The following is a 22,536-nucleotide window of genomic DNA, read 5'->3' as shown; positions in this document are numbered from 1 at the left end:
AACATGAAATTTATGGAATTTTAAAAGAAGAACAAGCAGGTTTCCGCATTGGAAATGGAACAATGCAGCAAATCTTCACACTTAGAAATATCATTGAGCAAAGCTTAGAATTTAACACCTCTTCGTATTTAAACTTTATTGATTTCTGCAAAGCCATTGATTCAGTTAAGAGAGAGAAATTATGGGATATTTTATTACTATACCAGAGAAATATATTAGCATAATCAGACATATGTATGATAACAGCAAAGCATGTATCGATGTAAATGGAGAATTAAGTGAATTCTTTTTGGTAAAAACTGGCGTGAGACAGGGATGTGTTTTAGCAGGATTTTTATTTATACTGGTGATAGACTGGATTATGCGAAACAGCTTGAAAGATGAAAAAAGAGGAATGAGGTGGAAATTTCACAACTACTTTAGAGGATCTTGATTTTGCTGATGACATCGTTCTTATTTCATCCAAAAGTACAGACCTTCAGCTTAAAACAGACAAATTCAACAAATATTCAAATAGTGTAGGTTTATTTATAAACAAGAAGAAAACTAAAGTAATGAGAATAAATCAAAAGAAAAATGGCGAAATTAAAATCGAAAATCACGAAATAGATGACATAGAGTCATTTAGCTATTTAGGTTCTATTGTAGGTAAAAAAAAGGGTAGAAGTAGTGAAGATATTAGAAAGAGAATAATCAAAGCAAGAACTTGTTTCAAGTGATTACATAAATTTTGGAGACAGTCAAATATTGAAATAAAGACAAAAATAGTTATTTACAAAGCTATTGTTAGAGCAGTACTATTATATGGCGCCGAAACCTGGAAAAAGACTAAGATCGAAATACGAAAATTAGAAACCTTTCAAAACAAATGTTTAAGATTTATTTTTAAAATTTTCTAACCTTACAAAGTATCAAGTCAAAATCTATTAAAGAAAGCTAAAATAAAAACAATAGAAGATGAAATTAAAAAACGAAGATGGAGCTGGCTCGGACATATCCTTAGAATGCCCAAAGAAAAAATTACACCTGTTGCGCTTACATGAGAACCTGATGGTAAAAGAACAAGAGGAAGACCCAGACTTACCATCCACCGCATGTTTTTGGGCGAATTAAGAGAATGTAGAATATCTGGCTGGGAGGAAGCAAGATCTATTGCTATAGACAGGAGGCGTTGGAGGGATATGCTAGAGGCCTTAAGTGCCTAAAGGCACGTAGAGGATAAGTAAGTATTTTAAAAAGGAAAAATTGCTTTTACTCATTATACGTCTTTTAGAGGCAATACGGTGTGATTTGGCGTAGAATTCTTGATATTGCAGGATGTTAAAAAACAGATTGAGAAAAGCGTTCATTATTTACTTTTTAGGTTTTATTTAACTGCTATAAAATATCGGGTTAATCAGCCAATTTTACACAGGGTCTATATTGGATGAATAACGTCTTTAAAATATCGGGTGAATCGTATAATTTAATATATAGCCTATAGTGGTTGAGTAATGGCTCTAAAATATCGGATCAATCGAACAATTTCAAATAGAGTTTACATTGGCTAAATAACGGCTGTAAAACATCGGTTGAGCTGGACACTTCTATATCGAACCGACATAGGCTGAATAACGGCTATAATATATCGGGTGAACTTAACAAATCTGTATGGGGCTGATATTGGCGGAAATAAGGGCAATAAAATATCGGATCAATTGGACAATTCTATATAGGGTGTTGGATTTTGTTGAGAGCAAATCAGACTGAAAGTCACGTAGAACAAACTGAAAACTTAACTTTTTATTTACATCCAAAAAGAATATAAAAACAATAAGATGTTGCCAGCACAGGAAACTCAAAACTATATCTAATCTCGAACTCAAACCTCAACATCCTCCCCACCCTGGTCGACCTCGAGGGGGATGACCAGAGCTACCGGACGGGTTATATTGTGACCATTAACTCTCAGCTCACAGGATCTTATTTTTCCATCTCGTCCTTCATGCAAGTTCACCACTCTAGCTTTCTTCCACATGTGACGTGGTCGGACATCTTCTTGTAGAAGTACAATATCGCCAATTCGGATGTTAATGATATTGTCCTGATTACGAACTTGATGAAATGACCGCAATTGAAGCAAATATTCCTTAGACCATTTTTTCCAAAAGCAGTCGAGTAAGTCCTGCTGCTGCTTGTAGAATTTTCTTAGCTTTGTGTTGTTATTTGGGCTGGATGGAATGGCCGTTAGTTTCCGTCCTGTCAAGAAATGGCTTGGTGTTAAGGCTGTGGAACTGTCATCTTCGTATATCAATGGTCGGCTGTTCAGAGCGGCTTCTATTCCAATGAGGGCCGTGGACAGACCTTCCTCGTCAAGAAGTGCTCGTCCGAGTACCTTTCGTAAACATCGCTTGACAACTCCGATTAGGCGTTCCCACCAGCCTCCCCACCAAGCCGCTCGTGGGGCGATAAATTTCCAAGTTATGCCATTTTGGGCATAGTATTGCTGAGTTTTAGCTGATGACAGAACTTGCCATAGCAGAATCAAGTCATTATTTGCTGCCTGAAAAGTGGTAGCATTGTCGGTATAGATTGTGTTTGGGAGTCCTCTGCGGCCAACAAAACGTTGTAGTGCCAAAAGAAATTTGTCTGTAGTAAGATCCGACACAAGTTCGATGTGTAATGCACGTGTTGTTGCACAAGTAAATAGTGTTATGTAGGCTGTGTCTCTTGATTTCAAACATCGAATATTCACGGGTCCAGCAAAATCAATTCCTGTGGTAGTAAATGGAGCAGAAGGTACAACTCTTTCAGGAGGTAAAGGAGCTTCGATTTGTTTTCCGCATTTCGCTTTGAATAGCTTGCAAGGTAGGCATTTGTGAATAACTTGCTTTATAGCTTGACGTCCTCTTAAAATCCAAAAGGTTGAACGTAACTCGGACAGGATTATACGCACACCTAAATGGTGAAGTCGTATGTGTGTATGCTGGATCAAAAGGTGGACAAAATAGTGTTTACCATCGAGCAATAAAGGGTGTCGAGTGTCAGAAGAAGTGTTTGAAAATTGCAGCCTTCCCCCAAGGCGTAAATAATTATCTTCGAGAAAGGGATTGAAACAGGAAATTTTGGATTTTTTCGGCAGGGGACGTTCAGCTTTTAAGGCATTTATTTCAGCTGAGAAACATTGATTCTGTACAGTTTGTATCCAATAGTTTTTAGCTTTCTCTATTTCATTACAATTCAGTTCATGAGTTATGCGTTGCTGAGTCCTACAGTTGTATACAAAACGTAGTATCCAGGCAGTTACACGAAGAAGTTTCGTATAAGAACTATAACGAGATATATCTATGATGGGTTCTGTAGTTGCAACGTAGGAGGATTGAAATTTGGTTTTTCGTGATTCAGCTTCAACTAAAGGTTGTGTACGTGTAGATAAAACTTTGATAGGCCAAGTTTCTGGATCATGTTTTAGCCATTTCGGACCATGCCACCAAGATTCTAAAATTGATAACTGTGGTGGAAAGGTACCACGAGTAAGATGATCCGCTGGGTTATCTGTACCGGGACAGTGGCGCCATTGTGCTGAAGTAGTGTTTTGAAGGATTTCTGTTGTTCTGTTGCAAACAAATGTTTTCCACTGGTTAGGATTTCCCTTTATCCAACTTAAAGCTACAGTAGAATCGCTCCATAGTATGGCAGTGTGGGAATTCATGTTCGTTTCCCTGCAAAAGTATCGGAGTAGGCGAGCTCCTAGTAGTGCAGCTAACAATTCAAGTCTCGGAAGGGTGACCCTTTTGATTGGGGCTAGTTTATTTCGACTGCAAATGAGATGGATCTCTGTAGAAATATCATCTGCGTGACGCGCGTACAAGCAAGCACCATATGCACGTTCCGAAGCGTCGCAAAACACATGTATGGTAACGTCGGAATTTTCGGAAAAGCCAATCCATCTTGGGATACATATTTCATTCAGATAGTGTAATTCATTTATCCACTTGTGCCACTGCTGTGCTACAGATGGAGGTAATAGTTCATCCCACTGAATACCACTAAGCCATGTATCTTGAAATAATATTTTCACAACTACTGTAACTGGAGCAAACAAGCCTAGAGGATCGTAAAACTTTGACATCAACTTCAGTAGTAAGCGTTTTGTTACTGGTTCTTTACATGCTTGAACAATTTTTGTCTGCACATCAATTTGAAAAACATCACTGTTAGTATCCCATTTAACACCCAAGACTTGCGTAATGTCCTTAAACGAGACGTTTTCTTGTTTCCACATATCTTTCAAAATCTTAGAATTTGTAGTCCATTTGTCTAATGGTAGGCTAATAAGTGATGTAAGTTGCTGCAGTTCTTGGTAAAGAATCAGAGCTTCAGTATCCGTAGACGTTCCCGTAACAAAATCATCCATGTAGATGTTATTCTCAATGTGTCTAGTAGCTGTAGGATATGCTTGTTTGTGTTTTGTAGCTAATTCACGAAGAGAAGCTGCTAATAAAAATGGACTAGAGACGAGTCCAAATGGAAGACGTGTGAATCGATAGGTTACAATTTTATCTTCAGTGCAGAGTTTCCCATCAGGAGTATATGTAGTATTATACCAAATAAATCGTGTTGCATCTCTGTCCTTTTCTGCTAGACTCAGCTGCAGAAATGCTTGTCGCCCATCACTAGTGATTGCTATTTCAGAAAGTCGAAATCTCAACAATGTGGCTAAGATATCGGGAAGAAGATTTGGTCCTACTTCAAGAGCGTCGTTCAAAGATGGGTGACCTGGAGAATGTGAAGATGCATCAAAAACTATACGCCACTTAGTTTCTCCATTTGTGATTTTCTTTACAGCATGATGGGGCAAATAATATAAACGTTCTTCATTATGTGTTTCTGAGACAACTTCAACGTGTTTTTTATCAATGTAATCTTGCATGTGCTCAATATATTTTTCTTTGAATTCTGAATTTGCATGCATTTTCCTTGTTAAAGATTTAAATCGTTGAATTGCGACTTCATAATTGTTCGACGAAAGTTGAACTTCTGGTTTCCAAGGCAATTTTACAACTCTTCTACCATCGATGATTTCAAAAGATTGATGAAAGTTCGTTAAGAGTTCAGAGTTGTGAGGACTTATTTTTCCTTGTGTTGGTTGTATGCCAATGCTCTCTAAGTTCCAGAAATTTCGTACCAAATTATCTAATTCCTGAGTTGAAGTATCCACATCAACATTATGAACCGTTGAAATGAAGGAAACTGTTGCGTGTGATCGAGTTCCACTAAGTACCCAACCAAAACTTGATGGGACCAAGGCCAGAGAATCCGACAACCTGACTGGAGCTTCAGAGTTCATAACAATCCAGTAGTAATCTGCACCGATTAAAATCTCAATTGGTAAGTTCGACAATGAATCATCTGGATCAGCAAGTTTCATTCGCTTGTTTTTAGCAAAGAGTGAAAGATCCGTTGATGAAGGTAGGTGTGATGCATATTTGTTGGAGCTTTCAAATGCAGTAACATTAACTTTAGATTTGTCCCAGATACTTGATAACTGAAATTTGACTTGTCTTCGCATGTAGCCAACATTAGCTGGGGATTCGAAGGCTTGAATGTCCAAATGTCTGGTTGAAATTACTGGAAGTTTTAAAGTATCCACAAGATTAGAAGAAACGAAACTAGATTGACTTCCACCATCCAATAGACAACGTGTCAATTTTGTAATGCCAGTGGGCCCAGTTATGAAAACTCGTGCAGTTTGCAAATGAACGAAATTGGAAGGCGATACATCAATTTTGTTTGTAGATGTAGCCACAGGCTGCTCATTGGTTAGAGGTTTGCATATTGATGTATGGTGTTTTCTCTTGCATTTGGAACAGACAAATTTTTCTCTACGAGGGCAAATGTTTTTGGTATGTCCTCGGTTAGTGCACAAAAAACATCTATTACTAGTCTTCAATTTCTGTATGCGCGCGTCTATGTCCGTTACAACATTGCACTGTTGAGGCCAATGTCCGACAGTTTCACAGAAAGGACAAAATGGTGACATTATTTTACTTTTGGTAACTGATTTAGAGTTCACGCTAAAATTTTCTAAGGAGGATTTAATAGGATAGTCTGGAGCAAGTGAACCTTTAATATTACTTGCAGTAATTGATCCCTCGACCTCTTCTGATAAAAATTTCATTAATTTTGAAATATCGCTTTCACCAAAATTTTCACGTTTGGCGTGTACAATCCAGTTACGACAGATTTCATGAGGAAAAGCACGAAGTATTTTAGGAGCCAAAATTCTTCCGTATGATTGAGTTTTTTCTCCTAAAGCTTCTAAAGCCTGTATTCTTCGATTACAATCAATATATAACTCATTTATTGCTGCTGGAGAGTGATTTTTGACAGGTTTTAGGTTTTCTAAATAATCGAGATGAGCCTGTATTATTTTATCTTTATCGCCATATTTCGATTTCAAAATATTCTTTGTTGTTGCATATGTTTCTGCAGTTATATTAATTCCATCAACTATTCGTTTTGCTTCTCCATCTAAATATCCCCGCAAAAAAACATGCTTGTCAATCAGCGATAAACTTTCGTTTTTGTCGATACAGTTTTCGAAACGCTCCCAAAAACTATGGAATTCTTCAATTTCGCCGTAAAACGTATTTATTTTTATTGTAGGCAACTTTACTGTAACATTTGAAGGCGAAGCTGAAAAATTATTTATATTCGCAGCTGTTGGCGATGTTTCAGAAATTGAATTCGTGTTCCGATTCGCTGTTCTTTTGAAATTAAATAACGCCAAATGAGCATATTCTGTGTATCTTTCGCATTCTATTATGTCTTCCTGATATTCTTCATCATTTAAAAAATTATGTATTTCATCGTCTACCAAGGTTAATTCTTTTATTTTATCTTGTAAACGTTCAATGTTGTATTCTTTTTCAGTTTGTGTACTAGCAGCATCGTTCAATTTCGTCGTTAGTTTCGTAATGGCGGTACGTAGCGTTGTTCGTTTGCGTTTAAATATTACAAGTTTTTCACTACCGGTAGCCATTCCAATTCAGATTTTTGACGAAAGTAATTATAAAAGGTTCAGTATGACTTACCGAATTATTTCGGCACCAAATGTTGGATTTTGTTGAGAGCAAATCAGACTGAAAGTCACGTAGAACAAACTGAAAACTTAACCTTTTATTTACATCCAAAAAGAATATAAAAACAATAAGATGTTGCCAGCACAGGAAACTCAAAACTATATCTAATCTCGAACTCAAACCTCAACATAGGGTAAACTTTGGCTGAATAGTGACTATAGAATATCGGGTGAACTTAACAAATCTGCATAGGATAAACATCAGATAAATAGTGGCTATAAAATATCGGGTGAATCGAGCATTTCTATATCTGTCCAATATTGGCCCTTTAAAACCTTGCTGAGCCAAGATTGGTGAATATTGGCCCAATGAGTTCCCAAGTTATTTTGCTGCTAGGGACGTTGATTATCTAATATGTATAATTCTCTTACGTGGCTCCCAAATTTTGGCTGTATTTCTTTTCCGCCGGTGGCAACGTTTGCTTTGCTTTGTTTACGTTACTATTTCTCTTACACGGTGAATCGACCAATGATTGCCACTAAAAATGTCACATGCCAAATCTAGCTGAGGTGGCTCAACATATAGCGCTCTTAAAAACGGAAACTGAAATAGCCAGGGAACATCAGCTGCGGCAATCTCATACTATTAAGCTAGGCAGAAGTGAGAAGTCTTTGTCGATAGATCTCTATTTTAGTATTTTGTCGAAAGCGCTTTTTTTCACGAATTTATATATTGCGAATTTATTTGACGATTTTTGATTTAGATTACGAATTATACTATAGCACATTTCTAGTAGGTTTAACGAATTATATGTCATTTATTTGAATTCAAATTTATTTTAATGAATTTGTATTTACTAAAAAGATGTAATTTTTATTTAAAAAAAAAGTTTGTACTATATGGATTTGAATGAGTGTTTTGAATTCTTAGAATTTTGTGCATTTGCAATGTACCTAAGTTAGTAGCGAGCGAAGTGAGCTTGATTTGCGAAGCAAACCATATAAGATTGCGTAGCAATTTTCGGGGGTTGGCGAGCGTTAGCGAGTAGGGGGACAGCCCACTAGTAATAATAAATAAAGAAATAATCAAAATGATTTTTTTATTATTGAAGTTATACTTCTTATGCGACTTCCAACAAGGTTGCGTTAAACGTTTAACTCTACATTTTTATTGGCAGGGAAATCACGTGGTAGGATCCAGTTTTCCCTCATTCATTTCCATATTGTTTTGGTTCTCACAAGCATAAAAATAATAAAAGTCATAAGAGTATTGTTTTTCTATAAATATTTATTTAGTTTGCTTTGATACACATATTTTAATAGGGTAGTATTTTTTATTTTCAAATTTAGTGGATAACAATTGTAAAAAATGAGTGAAAACAATCCCACGGATAATGCGATGGATTTAAGGTTATGTCAAGGTACGTCTCTTGTGATTATCAATTGATTGTTAGGTTTTCTCTTCTGAAATTACATTATGACGCATTCACATACATTATCAATACAAATACATTTTCCAGAGCGAGACGATGAAGCAACTACAAGCACTTCCACTGGTTCAAGAGGTCCACGAGGGAAAAATGCACAATATTACCGTGATTACAGAGCACGGAAGCGAGCGGAGCAGAAAAAAGAGTCATTGAATAGAACTAGTGATCCTTCTACGACTGCTGATTCTTCTACAACTAACGTCGCAAGTTGCGAAGTTGAAGTTTGAAGTCCCTCCGCACGGAGGGACTCCACGCACTACTTTTTTTTATTGTGTCGTAATAAGTCTTTCGTAGTTTTGGTCATTATTATTATTATTGATTATTTTATTTTTTATTTACCTCGTACGAAGAACGGGTATTCAACTAGTTAATAAATAAGAAAATAATAATAAACAATAAAAAAAAATTAAAATTTGGGGTTATAAGCTTCTCATACAAGGTGATTTCATGCTGAAAATATGCCAGTTTAAGTGGTTACATGCCAATTGGTCTCACTCGTTAGGTATTGTTCAATCACGACCAGTCGACAATTGGTGGGAAAACTTAGCGGAAGAGTTCACTTTTTATATTTGAGGAAAGTTAAAACACGTGAAATACGAACGGGAGAATTCCAGACTGGCATATCATTCAGATTCTTAGGTTCAGTACGATATAAAGCTCTTTAAATAAGTTAGATTTTTATTTCATTTCTTTTCTACAATACGCCAAACAAGTTGTCTAAATTCAGTTTCCTCTGATTCTCTTTTGTTTTGACTTTCGTTGCCTTCTTTCCCTAAATCTCTTGAATAAATTCAACTTTCTCGCTTCAGGCTTACTTTGCACACGACAGCTTGTCGTGATCGAATCAGGCTGTTGATGCTTATCGGAGCAGGATTCCCGAGGTCTGGAAAATTTTTTAAAGTTTTAGCAAAAGTGAGATAAATGTATTAAGCTACCAATGAATATTTAATTTAAAGGAAATGCACATGGGTGCAAAAAAGTAGCTCTGGAATAGTTTCGTGATTCACAAATTAAAGATAAACTAGTGGGCTGTGCCCCCTGCTCGCTAACTCTCGTCAACCCCGGAAAATTGCTACGCAATCTTATTTGGTTTGCTTCGCAAACCAAGCTCGCTTCCCCCGCTACTAACTTAGGTACATGCACAAAATTCTAAAAATTCAAAACAATCATTCAAATCCATATAACAACTTTTTTTAAAAAAAAAATACATATTTTTAGTAAATACTAAGTCATTAAAATAAATTTGTATTCAAATAAATGGCATGTAATTCGTTAAACCTATTAGAAATGTGCTATAGTATAAAATCTTAAAGCGTAACAGCACGACTGAGACTCATTTTTCGATGAATAACTAATAACAGTAATAAAACAAGTAAATCGGTGATATAAATAAAAAATCGTCAAATAAATTCGTTATATGTAAATTCGTGAAAAAAAGCGCTCTCGAGAAAATACTAAAATAGAGATCTATCGGCAAAGACTATTCACTTCTGCCGAGCTTAATAGTATGAAATTGCCGCAGCTGACAATGCTCTCTCTGTTTATTTCAGTTTCCGTTTTTAAAAGCGCTATATGTTGAGCCACCTCAGCTAAATTTGGCATGTGACATTTTTCGCGGCAATCATTGGTCGATTTCCTAGCGTTGCCATTCGGGGAGTTGTAATGAGGCTTTTTTTGTCGCAGTGTAAGAGAAATATATATATATATATATATATATATATATATATATATATATATATATAGATTCTTTAAAACTCTCAGCTATCACTCATTTATTTTTTCTAGGTCGTGAGAACCTTGTCGGAGTGACATTTAGAGTGTGTTAGAGTGGATAACAATTGTAAAAAATGAGTGAAAACAATCCCACGGATAATGCGATGGATTTAAGGTTATGTCAAGGTACGTCTCTTGTGATTATCAATTGATTGTTAGGTTTTCTCTTCTGAAATTACATTATGACGCATTCACATACATTATCAATACAAATACATTTTCCAGAGCGAGACGATGAAGCAACTACAAGCACTTCCACTGGTTCAAGAGGTCCACGAGGGAAAAATGCACAATATTACCGTGATTACAGAGCACGGAAGCGAGCGGAGCAGAAAAAAGAGTCATTGAATAGAACTAGTGATCCTTCTACGACTGCTGATTCTTCTACAACTAACGTCGCAAGTTGCGAAGTTGAAGTTTGAAGTCCCTCCGCACGGAGGGACTCCACGCACTATTTTTTTTTATTGTGTCGTAATAAGTCTTTCGTAGTTTTGGTCATTATTATTATTATTGATTATTTTATTTTTTATTTACCTCGTACGAAGAACGGGTATTCAACTAGTTAATAAATAAGAAAATAATAATAAACAATAAAAAAAAATTAAAATTTGGGGTTATAAGCTTCTCATACAAGGTGATTTCATGCTGAAAATATGCCAGTTTAAGTGGTTACATGCCAATTGGTCTCACTCGTTAGGTATTGTTCAATCACGACCAGTCGACAATTGGTGGGAAAACTTAGCGGAAGAGTTCACTTTTTATATTTGAGGAAAGTTAAAACACGTGAAATACGAACGGGAGAATTCCAGACTGGCATATCATTCAGATTCTTAGGTTCAGTACGATATAAAGCTCTTTAAATAAGTTAGATTTTTATTTCATTTCTTTTCTACAATACGCCAAACAAGTTGTCTAAATTCAGTTTCCTCTGATTCTCTTTTGTTTTGACTTTCGTTGCCTTCTTTCCCTAAATCTCTTGAATAAATTCAACTTTCTCGCTTCAGGCTTACTTTGCACACGACAGCTTGTCGTGATCGAATCAGGCTGTTGATGCTTATCGGAGCAGGATTCCCGAGGTCTGGAAAATTTTTTAAAGTTTTAGCAAAAGTGAGATAAATGTATTAAGCTACCAATGAATATTTAATTTAAAGGAAATGCACATGGGTGCAAAAAAGTAGCTCTGGAATAGTTTCGTGATTCACAAATTAAAGATAAACTAGTGGGCTGTGCCCCCTGCTCGCTAACTCTCGTCAACCCCGGAAAATTGCTACGCAATCTTATTTGGTTTGCTTCGCAAACCAAGCTCGCTTCCCCCGCTACTAACTTAGGTACATGCACAAAATTCTAAAAATTCAAAACAATCATTCAAATCCATATAACAACTTTTTTTAAAAAAAAAATACATATTTTTAGTAAATACTAAGTCATTAAAATAAATTTGTATTCAAATAAATGGCATGTAATTCGTTAAACCTATTAGAAATGTGCTATAGTATAAAATCTTAAAGCGTAACAGCACGACTGAGACTCATTTTTCGATGAATAACTAATAACAGTAATAAAACAAGTAAATCGGTGATATAAATAAAAAATCGTCAAATAAATTCGTTATATGTAAATTCGTGAAAAAAAGCGCTCTCGAGAAAATACTAAAATAGAGATCTATCGGCAAAGACTATTCACTTCTGCCGAGCTTAATAGTATGAAATTGCCGCAGCTGACAATGCTCTCTCTGTTTATTTCAGTTTCCGTTTTTAAAAGCGCTATATGTTGAGCCACCTCAGCTAAATTTGGCATGTGACATTTTTCGCGGCAATCATTGGTCGATTTCCTAGCGTTGCCATTCGGGGAGTTGTAATGAGGCTTTTTTTGTCGCAGTGTAAGAGAAATATATATATATATATATATATATATATAGATTCTTTAAAACTCTCAGCTATCACTCATTTATTTTTTCTAGGTCGTGAGAACCTTGTCGGAGTGACATTTTGAGTTGCAGATGAGATGACAAATGAGTGCGGGTACTCTCTTCTTATCAATAACTGACACTTGGTAAGCGTTAAAAATTAAAATTTAGCGTGATACGCTAAATTAATACCTTTTTGCTTGTTTTTCAATAAAATAGCTAAGCATTTGACTGTGATTAATGCTACTTGTTACATAAGCTAACACTTTTTTCTCGCAAAAGCTATGCAATTAATTTAGAAAAAATTTCATACTTTGATGAGTGTCAGCAATTTTGATTCCAGTTTATTTTTTAAATCTTAAATATCAAACATATAAGTTTCAGAACAAATATCACCAAAGAAATTAATCGTTCTGGTCTTGATCGCCGTGGAAGAGAGAAAACTAACCTACTGTTCCATCGTCTTCTGGATCAACTCGTTATTAGTATGATCGCAAAAATTAAAAAATTTGAGGATTTTTCTTTGATAATTTTCAGAACACTATTTACATTAATGTAATTAACTTCAATTTTCACAATTACGGGCAAATTAAAACAGGCTGTAGCTTCAACTATACAACTTGATTGATAACTTTTGTTGCTAACATTTTTCTGTAAGGTAGAACAGGACTTTCAGTTTTTAAAATTCCAGTTGATTTTGAATGTTCTTCATTTTGCAACATTTCAGAAAGAAATTTTATTATAGCGAGATCTTTTTGATTACAAAATGTTTCATACCAAGATGTTTCACTAAGTCTGAGGTATTAATATTTAATTATTTTAATTATTTTATTTATTTGTTCTAATCTTGTGGGCACACGATTAGAAATAAATAAATAAAGTAAGTAAATAAATAAATATATGATAGCGAGAGGATGTCGTTAAAGTTACAAATCGAGTAAGGAGATTGGTAAGCAGAAGCAGGGGGTGGAGTCTTTTTTTAAATATTTAATTTGTAGTTCATTAACTTCGAATTAGAGCTGCAAAATGGGCTATTGGCGACGGTTTGGGAAACATCCCTGAGGATGATCCGAAGACATGCCATCACAATTTTGATCCTCTGCAGAGGGGATGACACCTCCGCTTCGGTAGCCTGACGACCTGCACGCGAAGTTGAGCACTTTACAGTAGAACAGTTTAACGAGGACCAATACCGTACACCCTCGGTCCCTATGCAGACAGATCCAAGTGATTCGACCTGCACGCGAAGTTGAGCACTTTACGGTAGAACAGTTTAACGAGGACCAATACCGTACACCCTCGGTCTCTATGCAGACTGATCCAAGTGGTCACCCACCTGCACACTGACAGCAACCAGTGATGCTTGACTTCGGTGATCTGCTGGAAACCGTGTCTTAACGATCAGTCCACTGCTGGGGCACCTTAATTGTGGTAATCGATACTAATTGAAATATAAAAAAAAGCTCTGTACTAAAGAGCAACAGTAATGGAGAAAATGAGCTTATTCGTTACGGGAAATAGCATAAAGTCGCCATAATTTTACTGACAATAATGATGCTTAATTTTGGTAATAAATGCTACTGGCATTCAGGTAATTGGTGCAGTTTTAATAGCTACTAAATATACTCTTATATAAGTACAATAAATATATTCTTATATAGGTACAAAGTATTTAATGAGTGAAATCGGTGATGATTTAAGCTTCATTATTACTGTACATATTTTATACATTTTTTAGGGCTCTTCGAAGACATAAGTACAGGAGAAAGTAGCTTGATTGTGGTAAATTTAGCCTATCATGAGTTGCATTGAGCAACAGCATTATGCCAGATGTCACTGAATAAAGTTAATCTTTGTTTCGATGAGATGAACTACTGCATAAGTATTTTGTTTAATCCAACGATGTGAGGTCGCCAAGAAGGGCAACTAATAAGAATAAATAAATAAAAAAACATTGGAATTATTTTAGTTTTATTATTTGTGGCGGTATTTGTGACTTACAGTTTTGTGCCTAACTTTGTAGGGAAGTTCAGTATTGATTAATTGATGTTTATTTTTTCACCCCGTACGAATAACGGATACTCAGCTAGTAAATAATAATTAAACAAAACTTTAGCTTTATTAATTGTCTCAGAATAGGTCTTCCAGTTTTGTGCATAATTTCGTAGTGTTGTGCTGTACTGATTTATTGATTCTTTTCTTTTCTTTTCAAACCCGTGTGAAGAATCAGCTAGTAGTAAATACAGTGAAATGGTTAAATTCTAAATGGGTTGAAACGAGCCCGCTTCTTAAGCATTTTTTATAAAATTACATTATGGATGTAACTTTTCAATCATAAAAATATTGAAACTTTTAAAATAAATATAAATTTTTGTTGAAAAGTGCTTGAGACGTTGACTTTTATTTTCCAATTTCTTTTGATTAAAATTATCATTGTTAGCTGTTAAATAATTCTATATTTAACAGCTAACAATGAACTGCTATAGTTATATTTAGAGAGTGATAAATAATTGGCTCAGTGTAACAACCAGAAAATTAAGTTTCGCACTAAAGATTTCCAATTTCACCCATTATTAGAAGTTTAAGATGCATCAAAAGTGACGTAAATAGCATCAGGTTCGAGGAAACATTATAATTTGAAAACGATATTGAAAAATATGTTCTATTGTTTCGATTAATGGGACTTGTAAGAGAAAGTTCTATATTATGCAAACGTTTGAGTATTATCAAATTTAAGCAGACCGTGATAGAGACCTGAGACAGAAAGTTGGTTATTGGTGGTTAGTGGTTGGCCATTGATCGCCAAGGCCGGCTGCTTTGACCGTCTATCTATGAATGGTGTCATTGATGCGGCATGGATGGTATATTTGCTGCTTTAAATCATTTCTTTGCTATTCGGGTCACAGAGCAAGGGATTGCTTGATCTTTTTTTTTAATTCATTCTTATTTATTTCCTGCTTGATAAACAGACTTTCCCTTGAAGTCAGAGATTTCAATTACAGAGTTAAGAAACCCTTTCTCGTTTTGTAAATACCTTATTACCTATATTTCTTACACACTGTTACATCAAAACACGCCCAATTCAAAGCCGCTTAATTGGCTTTATTATGTATGCGAAATGACATAAATTCGATGTCTTAATTATGAATGGGAGAATATTATCTGGTATTTAAATTAGCAGTTTGTATGCCCTTTTTAATTGCTGTTAAAAAGAATATCCCCACGTATTTCATCCAAAGTTTTTATCTCTGATACTTTGTAAGTAGCTTACGAAATATGGAATAAGCTAGAACTAGAAGGATCAGTTACTAAATTGTGTTTGTGGGCTAAACACATATATTATTCTAAGATCTGTTTTATTCACTAGCTTTGTTCACTGTACGAAATTCTGGCAAATTTGTTTCGCGAAATTGATTTATTAGAAATGTTTAATATTAGGATATCTTGATCTGAGGGAAGCAATATAATTATTTTTGATTCATTAATTAAATTTTGCGATAAAGCATGAAAAATGACTGGGTTTCATGATTAAACTTCGGCTGAGCACAAAGTTCAAAATTATATTTAGTCTAATTTTTAATTCCCAGAAAATATACAACTAAATAAATTTTTTTGACCAATAGCATGAGACTGAATTTTTTAAATATTTTTTTCGGAAGCATTGTGATTTGTTTAATGAATGAACTATAATAATTCAGTGCAATGACGTCATTATGACGCTTTTCTAAAAGTTTGTTTTAGCTCAAAAGGCTCTTTTAGCAACACTTAAAACAAACTGTTAGTTGATATAGTAAATTTGAATAGCTGACACTCTACGCCTTTTAATTTAGGACTTCTGTCATATGTTCGTTTACTTCTGCTCGATTAAAGTGAATGAATAATACTTATCTAAGATTTATTCTTTGAAAGTTGTGATTTTATGCTTTATTTTAATAAACACTAGATGAAATAAAGAATTTAAAGAATACTTTAACTATTATTAAAACAAAGTTTCAATAACCAAACCATAACTTTAACTTAAAATTGTGAATTCTTTTTTTTTTTCTCTTGATTTTTTAAAATGACAAAATAAATGTAACAAATTGTGTTTATAAATGTATTCATTCATCAAAAAATAAATAAATATTTAATCTATATATTTTTATATTAAAATATAAATTTTTTATTCCACATCAAAATAGATAAGTTAAGCTAAAAAAAAATTTAAAAATCTATGCACTCATTGAATTTTTTTTCCACGAAATTTCTTTGTAGAAAATTCGATAATGTCAAAGATACTGCAACATATTATGAGAAAAAAATACTTAAATGTTTATTTTAATCTGCATTTTCAATCGATTTTTAAAAATGTAATTTCAAATGTGTTGGAATTTAACACATACCAAGAAAGAAAGTAATTTTGTTAGCTAAAATTAATTAATGCAACAATAATAAATTTTAAAACTAATGCAGCAATTTATTTAAATAAATTTTAAAATAAATTTTTATAGAAAAAGAAACAATAAAAGTATCACTAATTTAAGCCACTGTTTTTAAACTTTTTAAATCAATATATATATACTAGGAGGCTTCGCCCCCTGCTCACTGGCTCTCGCTAACCCCGGAACTGCTTTCGCAGTTCATTTCGCATTGCTTCGCAATCCAATGCGCGCTTTGCTCGCTCATTGGATACGTTCTTAACGTCTAGCTTTTGTATACTTTTTTGAATACTGAAGTTCCGAAAACTTTTCACTGTAGAAAATTCTAAACTTGTGCATTTCAACATTATCTGGGCATTTGGCGATACAACACTTATAGAATTGAAGGATTTGTTACGTCAAGGGCTCAGGTATCATAATTTTGATCTAGTTGCGCTTCTATGTGATTTTGATTTATGTTGCTAAATTAACTTTCAAAAAATTCTATGGCTGGCAACAGCATTTTTATTTTTTAAGTTGTTTATTTTTATTTCTTTTAGAATTCGTTATTTTTTTAGCGAAATGTTTTTTAACCTAACAGAATTCTTTGCCTACTGTTTTCTCTATGAATGAAGAAAATAAAGTAAGTATTTAAGTGTTGTGAAAAGAATCTTATTTAGTTGTACAAAGTACTTCTTTAAAAATGAAAACTGTTGCCACCGGCGGAAATGAAATACAGCCAAAATTTGGGAGCCAGGTAAGAGAATTATATATATTAGATTATTGAATTAATGTTGGGTTAGGGGGATTTATGTCAGCGGTTTGAATTTTATTCATATTGTGCATTTGTGAAGAAATATAAAATTTTCTGTTCAATTCCAAATCTCTTATTTTTGATTTTAATCTTACTGTTCATAAAAATTGCTTTTTTGTCATATTTTTATTTACTCTAGTTTATTAAAATTCCATTTTTACATGTAATAAGTTCCCCTATAAAATGAGAAAAATCTACAACCAACGAAAGAAAAAAAATTTACATTCATTGCCTTTTTCCGTATTTATTCTTCTATTAGTTTGAAAGGATTAATGTTTTGGATCATCCATGTAAGTATATGTATATTGTTCAACATCGAAATAAAATTAAGAACAAGAAAAATGGTGAGATATTAATATATTTAAAAAATTTTTAAATTTACTTTGCAAATGTACTTTTGTTTTCATTAACACACGACATTCTTAATAAATTAACATCTAGTCATTTTATAGAACTAAATGTATACAAATGGCCAAACAATTATAAATCCAATAAACATAAGTTACATCGATCTATATATATATATATATATATATATATATATATATATATATATATATATATATATATATATATAGAGAGAGAGAGAGAGAGAGAGAGAGAGAGAGAGAACTTTGTCGTTTTGTGCTATTGTTTTGTGAAACCATCAACAAAAAATGAAATTCAAGTGATTGTCAACGGCAATTACTCGGCTTCAATTTTAGATCGAAACAAAAAAAAATTATCAAGCTTAAAACTTTTATAATGTAATTTATAAATCTTATTAAATTCGTACAATTAGTAAAGTTAACTTAAGCATAAGACATATGTAGTGAACTTATTAAAAAACAACGATGTCTGCACTTAATTTTTAATTTAAAGAATTATAGCTGCTTGACTTTGGCTTCAAGATAAGAAAGACTTTTTAACGGAGGTATTTTTTTAAATTTACTTCGGAAAATGTTAAACTTCGAATGAAATTTTCATTCATTTTCAAATTATTTTATTTTAAAAACTAATATAGACTTTTTCTGAAAAAAAATCAGAATTTTTCTGTAGTACATAGAGGGGAATCCTTTCAATTGATACCGACTTTATTTGTATGCATCACAAATTTTCCGCAATACACCAATGGAAATGCAATTAGAGAAACTCTGAAATTCTTTATTCCATAAATTTCAAAATAATTATTAATCACAGGGTGGAATATAATTTATCCTTCATTTATTTAAATACGATTTTGACAAAAAAAATTTTTAATGCATTTTTTTGTCAAAATGAAAAAGATTGCCAAAATTGTATCTGAATGAATTGCAATGTATGTGAATGAAATTCGTCCAAAAATTGAACTTCAAATCAGATAAATTAAAGACTATATTTATGAAGATATTATGAATAATAAAAGCAGTATTCACTAAATACTTTAATAAACTTTTTATCTAAAATAAGAGGTGTTTTTGATTGCACTTTCATTTGATTACATCAAATTTTAGCAATATTTTTTATTTTGAAAAGAGAAATATTACTGATTAATATGTAGAAGATTCTTTTCGTAAGAACTTTAAAATGCACGGAGGATAAATAACATACATTCCAGTGTTTGGAACTAATTTAGAAGTTCTCAAAATATAAGAAATTTCAGTGTCTTACATTGCATTACCATCGGGCTTATAGACAGAGGAATTCTGATAAATTTATAAACCTTTTTAGTAGTATGGACGGAAAAATAATGCTAAATTGATAGACTTTCTCTAATGAGGTTCATCCTGTTAAATTTATTAAATTTCTCATATGAGGTTTGTCTTGTTAAACTGAAAAAAAAAGTTTCTTCAAAAAAATAAAAATTTGACTTCATGTTACATTAGAAATTTTTTTAATAACTATTTTGTTTTACCTGTATCCATAGTAAAATCCTACATATAAAATTGAAAAATCCTTAAACTAATTGTATTGAAACTTTTGCAATAAACTTTGTTTGATTGTTTATTTAATGACTTATTGATAAGAAAAAAATTGCAAACTTCGTCATAATAACACAATGATATTTAATGAGTGTTCAGAATAATAAGTCTCAGAAATCATATTCAAAGTGTTATTAATTGTGAATTCGGGTACATAATTTCAAAATGAACACACTTGATTGCATTAAATTTTATGAATGTTATACCTGATTAATACTTGCAATCCAATAAAGCTATTTGAAATTAAAGAATCATTTATGCTTTATTTAAAAAAAAATCCTTTCTTGAGAAAATACTAAAGCACTACTGAAGCCTTATATATTATTATTATTACTTTATAAATCACAAATATACAAATACATTTCAAATCTTTAAGAATTGTATTTGATGGTTAGTGAGGAACTAAATGCAATAAGGAATAAAGTTAATTGAAAATTCAAATTTATTTCAGTACTGGTGCCATAAACGAACGTAGAGTAAAAACATAATATAAGAAACATCACAGTTACCATTAGGCATATAATACCTAAGGTAGATATAAAATATAATACCGTATTAAAGTTACGTACAAAAATATAAATTCCATTCAATGTCTGCTATCTTCTTCCTTAAAGAAATCATTTTTGAATTGACGGCTTTCATTTTGTCAGAGGAAGCTTTAGATCCTTTTAACGGATTTATGTCCAAAAAGCATCTGCAACGATAGAAGATAGACACGAGTAAAATCGTTAAAGAAATATTAAATTTTTGAAGCATTTATTAAAATTCTCAAAAGAATTCTATTTTAATTATGTTATTATTGAGTGACTTTGTATAAGCTTACTTATAACTTAATTGCACCCTTACTAAGGGAAGATTAAATTTGCAAAAAAAAAATTATTGGAGTTCTGAATTATAAATTCTGCCAAAAAGCCCTTCGAAACTACGGAAAGGTTTTGATTCAACTTTTAGATTTTATTACACATTCTAAAACATCAAAACCAAATGAACCGATTGCTTTTTTAAACTTGAAATAAGGCGGTAAATAAAGAAGTTATAATTAAATGAGTTTCACAAAAAGAGTCACCCAGATTGTTTAACTTTCAATTCAAAAATTAATAGTTGATGCCTCAAGTTAATCCAAAGATTTAGATCTGTTAGCTTAGTTAATATTTTAAATTTAATGTCTATAATTTAGTCATCATTATAAGTCTAAATTTAGAGATATAGTTCAACATTGAGTTTCATTAAACTTCTTTAAAAATTGAGATACTTTAAAAATTTTGATGGTGATTGCTCGATAATGGTAACTTGTAAAGGTTGATTTTTTAAATTTAATCGAAGTCTAAAATAAAAAGAGATATAGTCAAACGTTATCATAAAAAATTACTGTACATATTAAGTTATTGTCTGCAAATATACAAAATAGTGTTCTATATCACAAAATTCAAACAAATTTACAAAATATTCAAAATTAGGGGAGTTATAAGTAAATGATTAGTGAATGCGTTGGTAAGTGTCAGATATATTCCAAATTATTAGTATTGGGTTGATTAAATTACCCCCGAAAGTTTTATTTTTTCATTTAATAATTATTTTTTATGTAAAAGGTATAGTTTAGTAAATAATACTAGTCAAATTTTTTCAGTATAGCTCTAATTTGTTGCTCCAAAAATTTCTTAAAAAATTGAGATATTTGAAAAATTTTGGTTTCAAAGCAAAGGTAATAGTTACTTTGTGAAGGTTAAATCCAAATCTAAGTCTAAAATTAAAGCAATATATGGACAAAATCAATCTATTGCATACAATAGTACAAGTTATTGCATATAATAGTATTAATGTTAGTAAGAAATTTTAATATATTTAATAAAATTTAATGAAATATTGATGAAATAGGAAATACTAATATATAATTAGCGTCAATTAAATGGGCAATACAATAATCATAATTGATTTATGTTGATTTCAATTACTAATAATTGTTCAAAATTTGGTTATTAGTTATATAGTCTATAATATATAATACAAAGAGTCCTAACATAATATAATAATAAATAACAAAGTTAAAGTCATGGCAAAAGTTTGTATGCTCAAAAACCTACTACGAAATGAAGGAAATTGAATAGAATCACACATTAATGTACAGTAAAGTTTAAGTATATGATACATATGACTATCATAACAATTAGAAATGTAGAAAACCAACTTTCAATGCTTACTAACTAGTATTTATAAAAAATGCTCTAAAAATAAAAAGGTGAACACAGAAGACATCGTACAAGGAAAAACTTAATAGTTAAAAATCAGTCGGGAAATGTTTATAATCAATATTAACTGGTTAATAATGATCAGTTACTCAAAATTAAACATAATATAAGGAGCCAAAGCATGTTACTATAATATTTAATAAAATTATAAGCATTTTAATGAGTTTGCACAAGTTTGTTGGCCTGTTGACCGTTGTAGTAGTTGCACTTTCGCAAGATCAGCAGGGCTGTGATGCCACAATAGGCATTTCATGTTTCCCAGCTTTTAAAATTTCTTTTTGTAATCTCTCACTTTTGGAAAAGAAATTTTGAAAGCTAGGCTATTGTCTATTGTGGTATCACAAGAGCTAAATCAGGTCCATGATTTTGCGCACCCTGAAAAAGTCCAATAATATCACAGGATTGTCCGTCACATCTTGTCTGGTAAGTCCCAGGCAAGCACGGATGTGGTCAGAGGACGTCTGTTCATTGTAGCACGTGATGCAGGTATGAAAACACCAGGAACCATTCGATTATCTTAAAGATCTTAAGGGACCACTGAGAAAGCGAGTGGTAGTTTTATGCAGCATGAGAATCAAAGGTGACTTATTCATGGAAGGGGAAAAGATGCAGCTTCTGTGATGAGAGGCCAGAGCACCAAAGGTAGAAGTCTGACTCAGCTCCGATGCCTACAGACCTTAGCTGGGCATAATGAAATGGCCATCACGCCTAGGATGGCCTATCAAGAGCAAACTCCCGACGTATTTCGCCCACGAACACCTCCTCGCCATGATGAGGAGGTCTGCAGGACTGGAGGAGGCTGTAAGACAGTATTATAGAGAATCAGCTGAATCCCCGTTCTTCATGCGGATTTAATGAAAAAAAAGAAGAAGAAGAAACTGATTTATAAATCAGTACTGAATAACAG

At 32.7% G+C, this 22,536-nt stretch overlaps 1 protein-coding gene across 1 annotated transcript; it reads right to left on the bottom strand.

Annotated features, from left to right (window-relative positions):
* Nucleotides 1–478: 478 nt before the first annotated feature.
* LOC122271617 (uncharacterized) lies at nt 479–22,137 on the bottom strand. Its single transcript, XM_087168711.1, has 6 exons — nt 22,043–22,137; nt 5,053–5,864; nt 4,195–4,878; nt 3,217–4,041; nt 2,136–3,153; nt 479–482 (listed from the first exon to the last, which is right to left on the bottom strand). The coding sequence occupies exons 1-6, from the start codon at nt 22,135–22,137 to the stop codon at nt 479–481; spliced, it is 3,438 nt and encodes a 1,145-aa protein (XP_087024837.1).
* Nucleotides 22,138–22,536: the final 399 nt, after the last annotated feature.

This window comes from Parasteatoda tepidariorum, chromosome 7 (assembly GCF_982258835.1).
Source record: "Parasteatoda tepidariorum strain Cologne lab strain chromosome 7, Ptep-v5.0, whole genome shotgun sequence".
Classification (NCBI taxonomy): Eukaryota; Metazoa; Arthropoda; class Arachnida; order Araneae; family Theridiidae; genus Parasteatoda; species Parasteatoda tepidariorum.
Note: the sequence above shows the minus strand (reverse complement) of the source record. Positions and strands in the feature narration are given on the sequence as shown.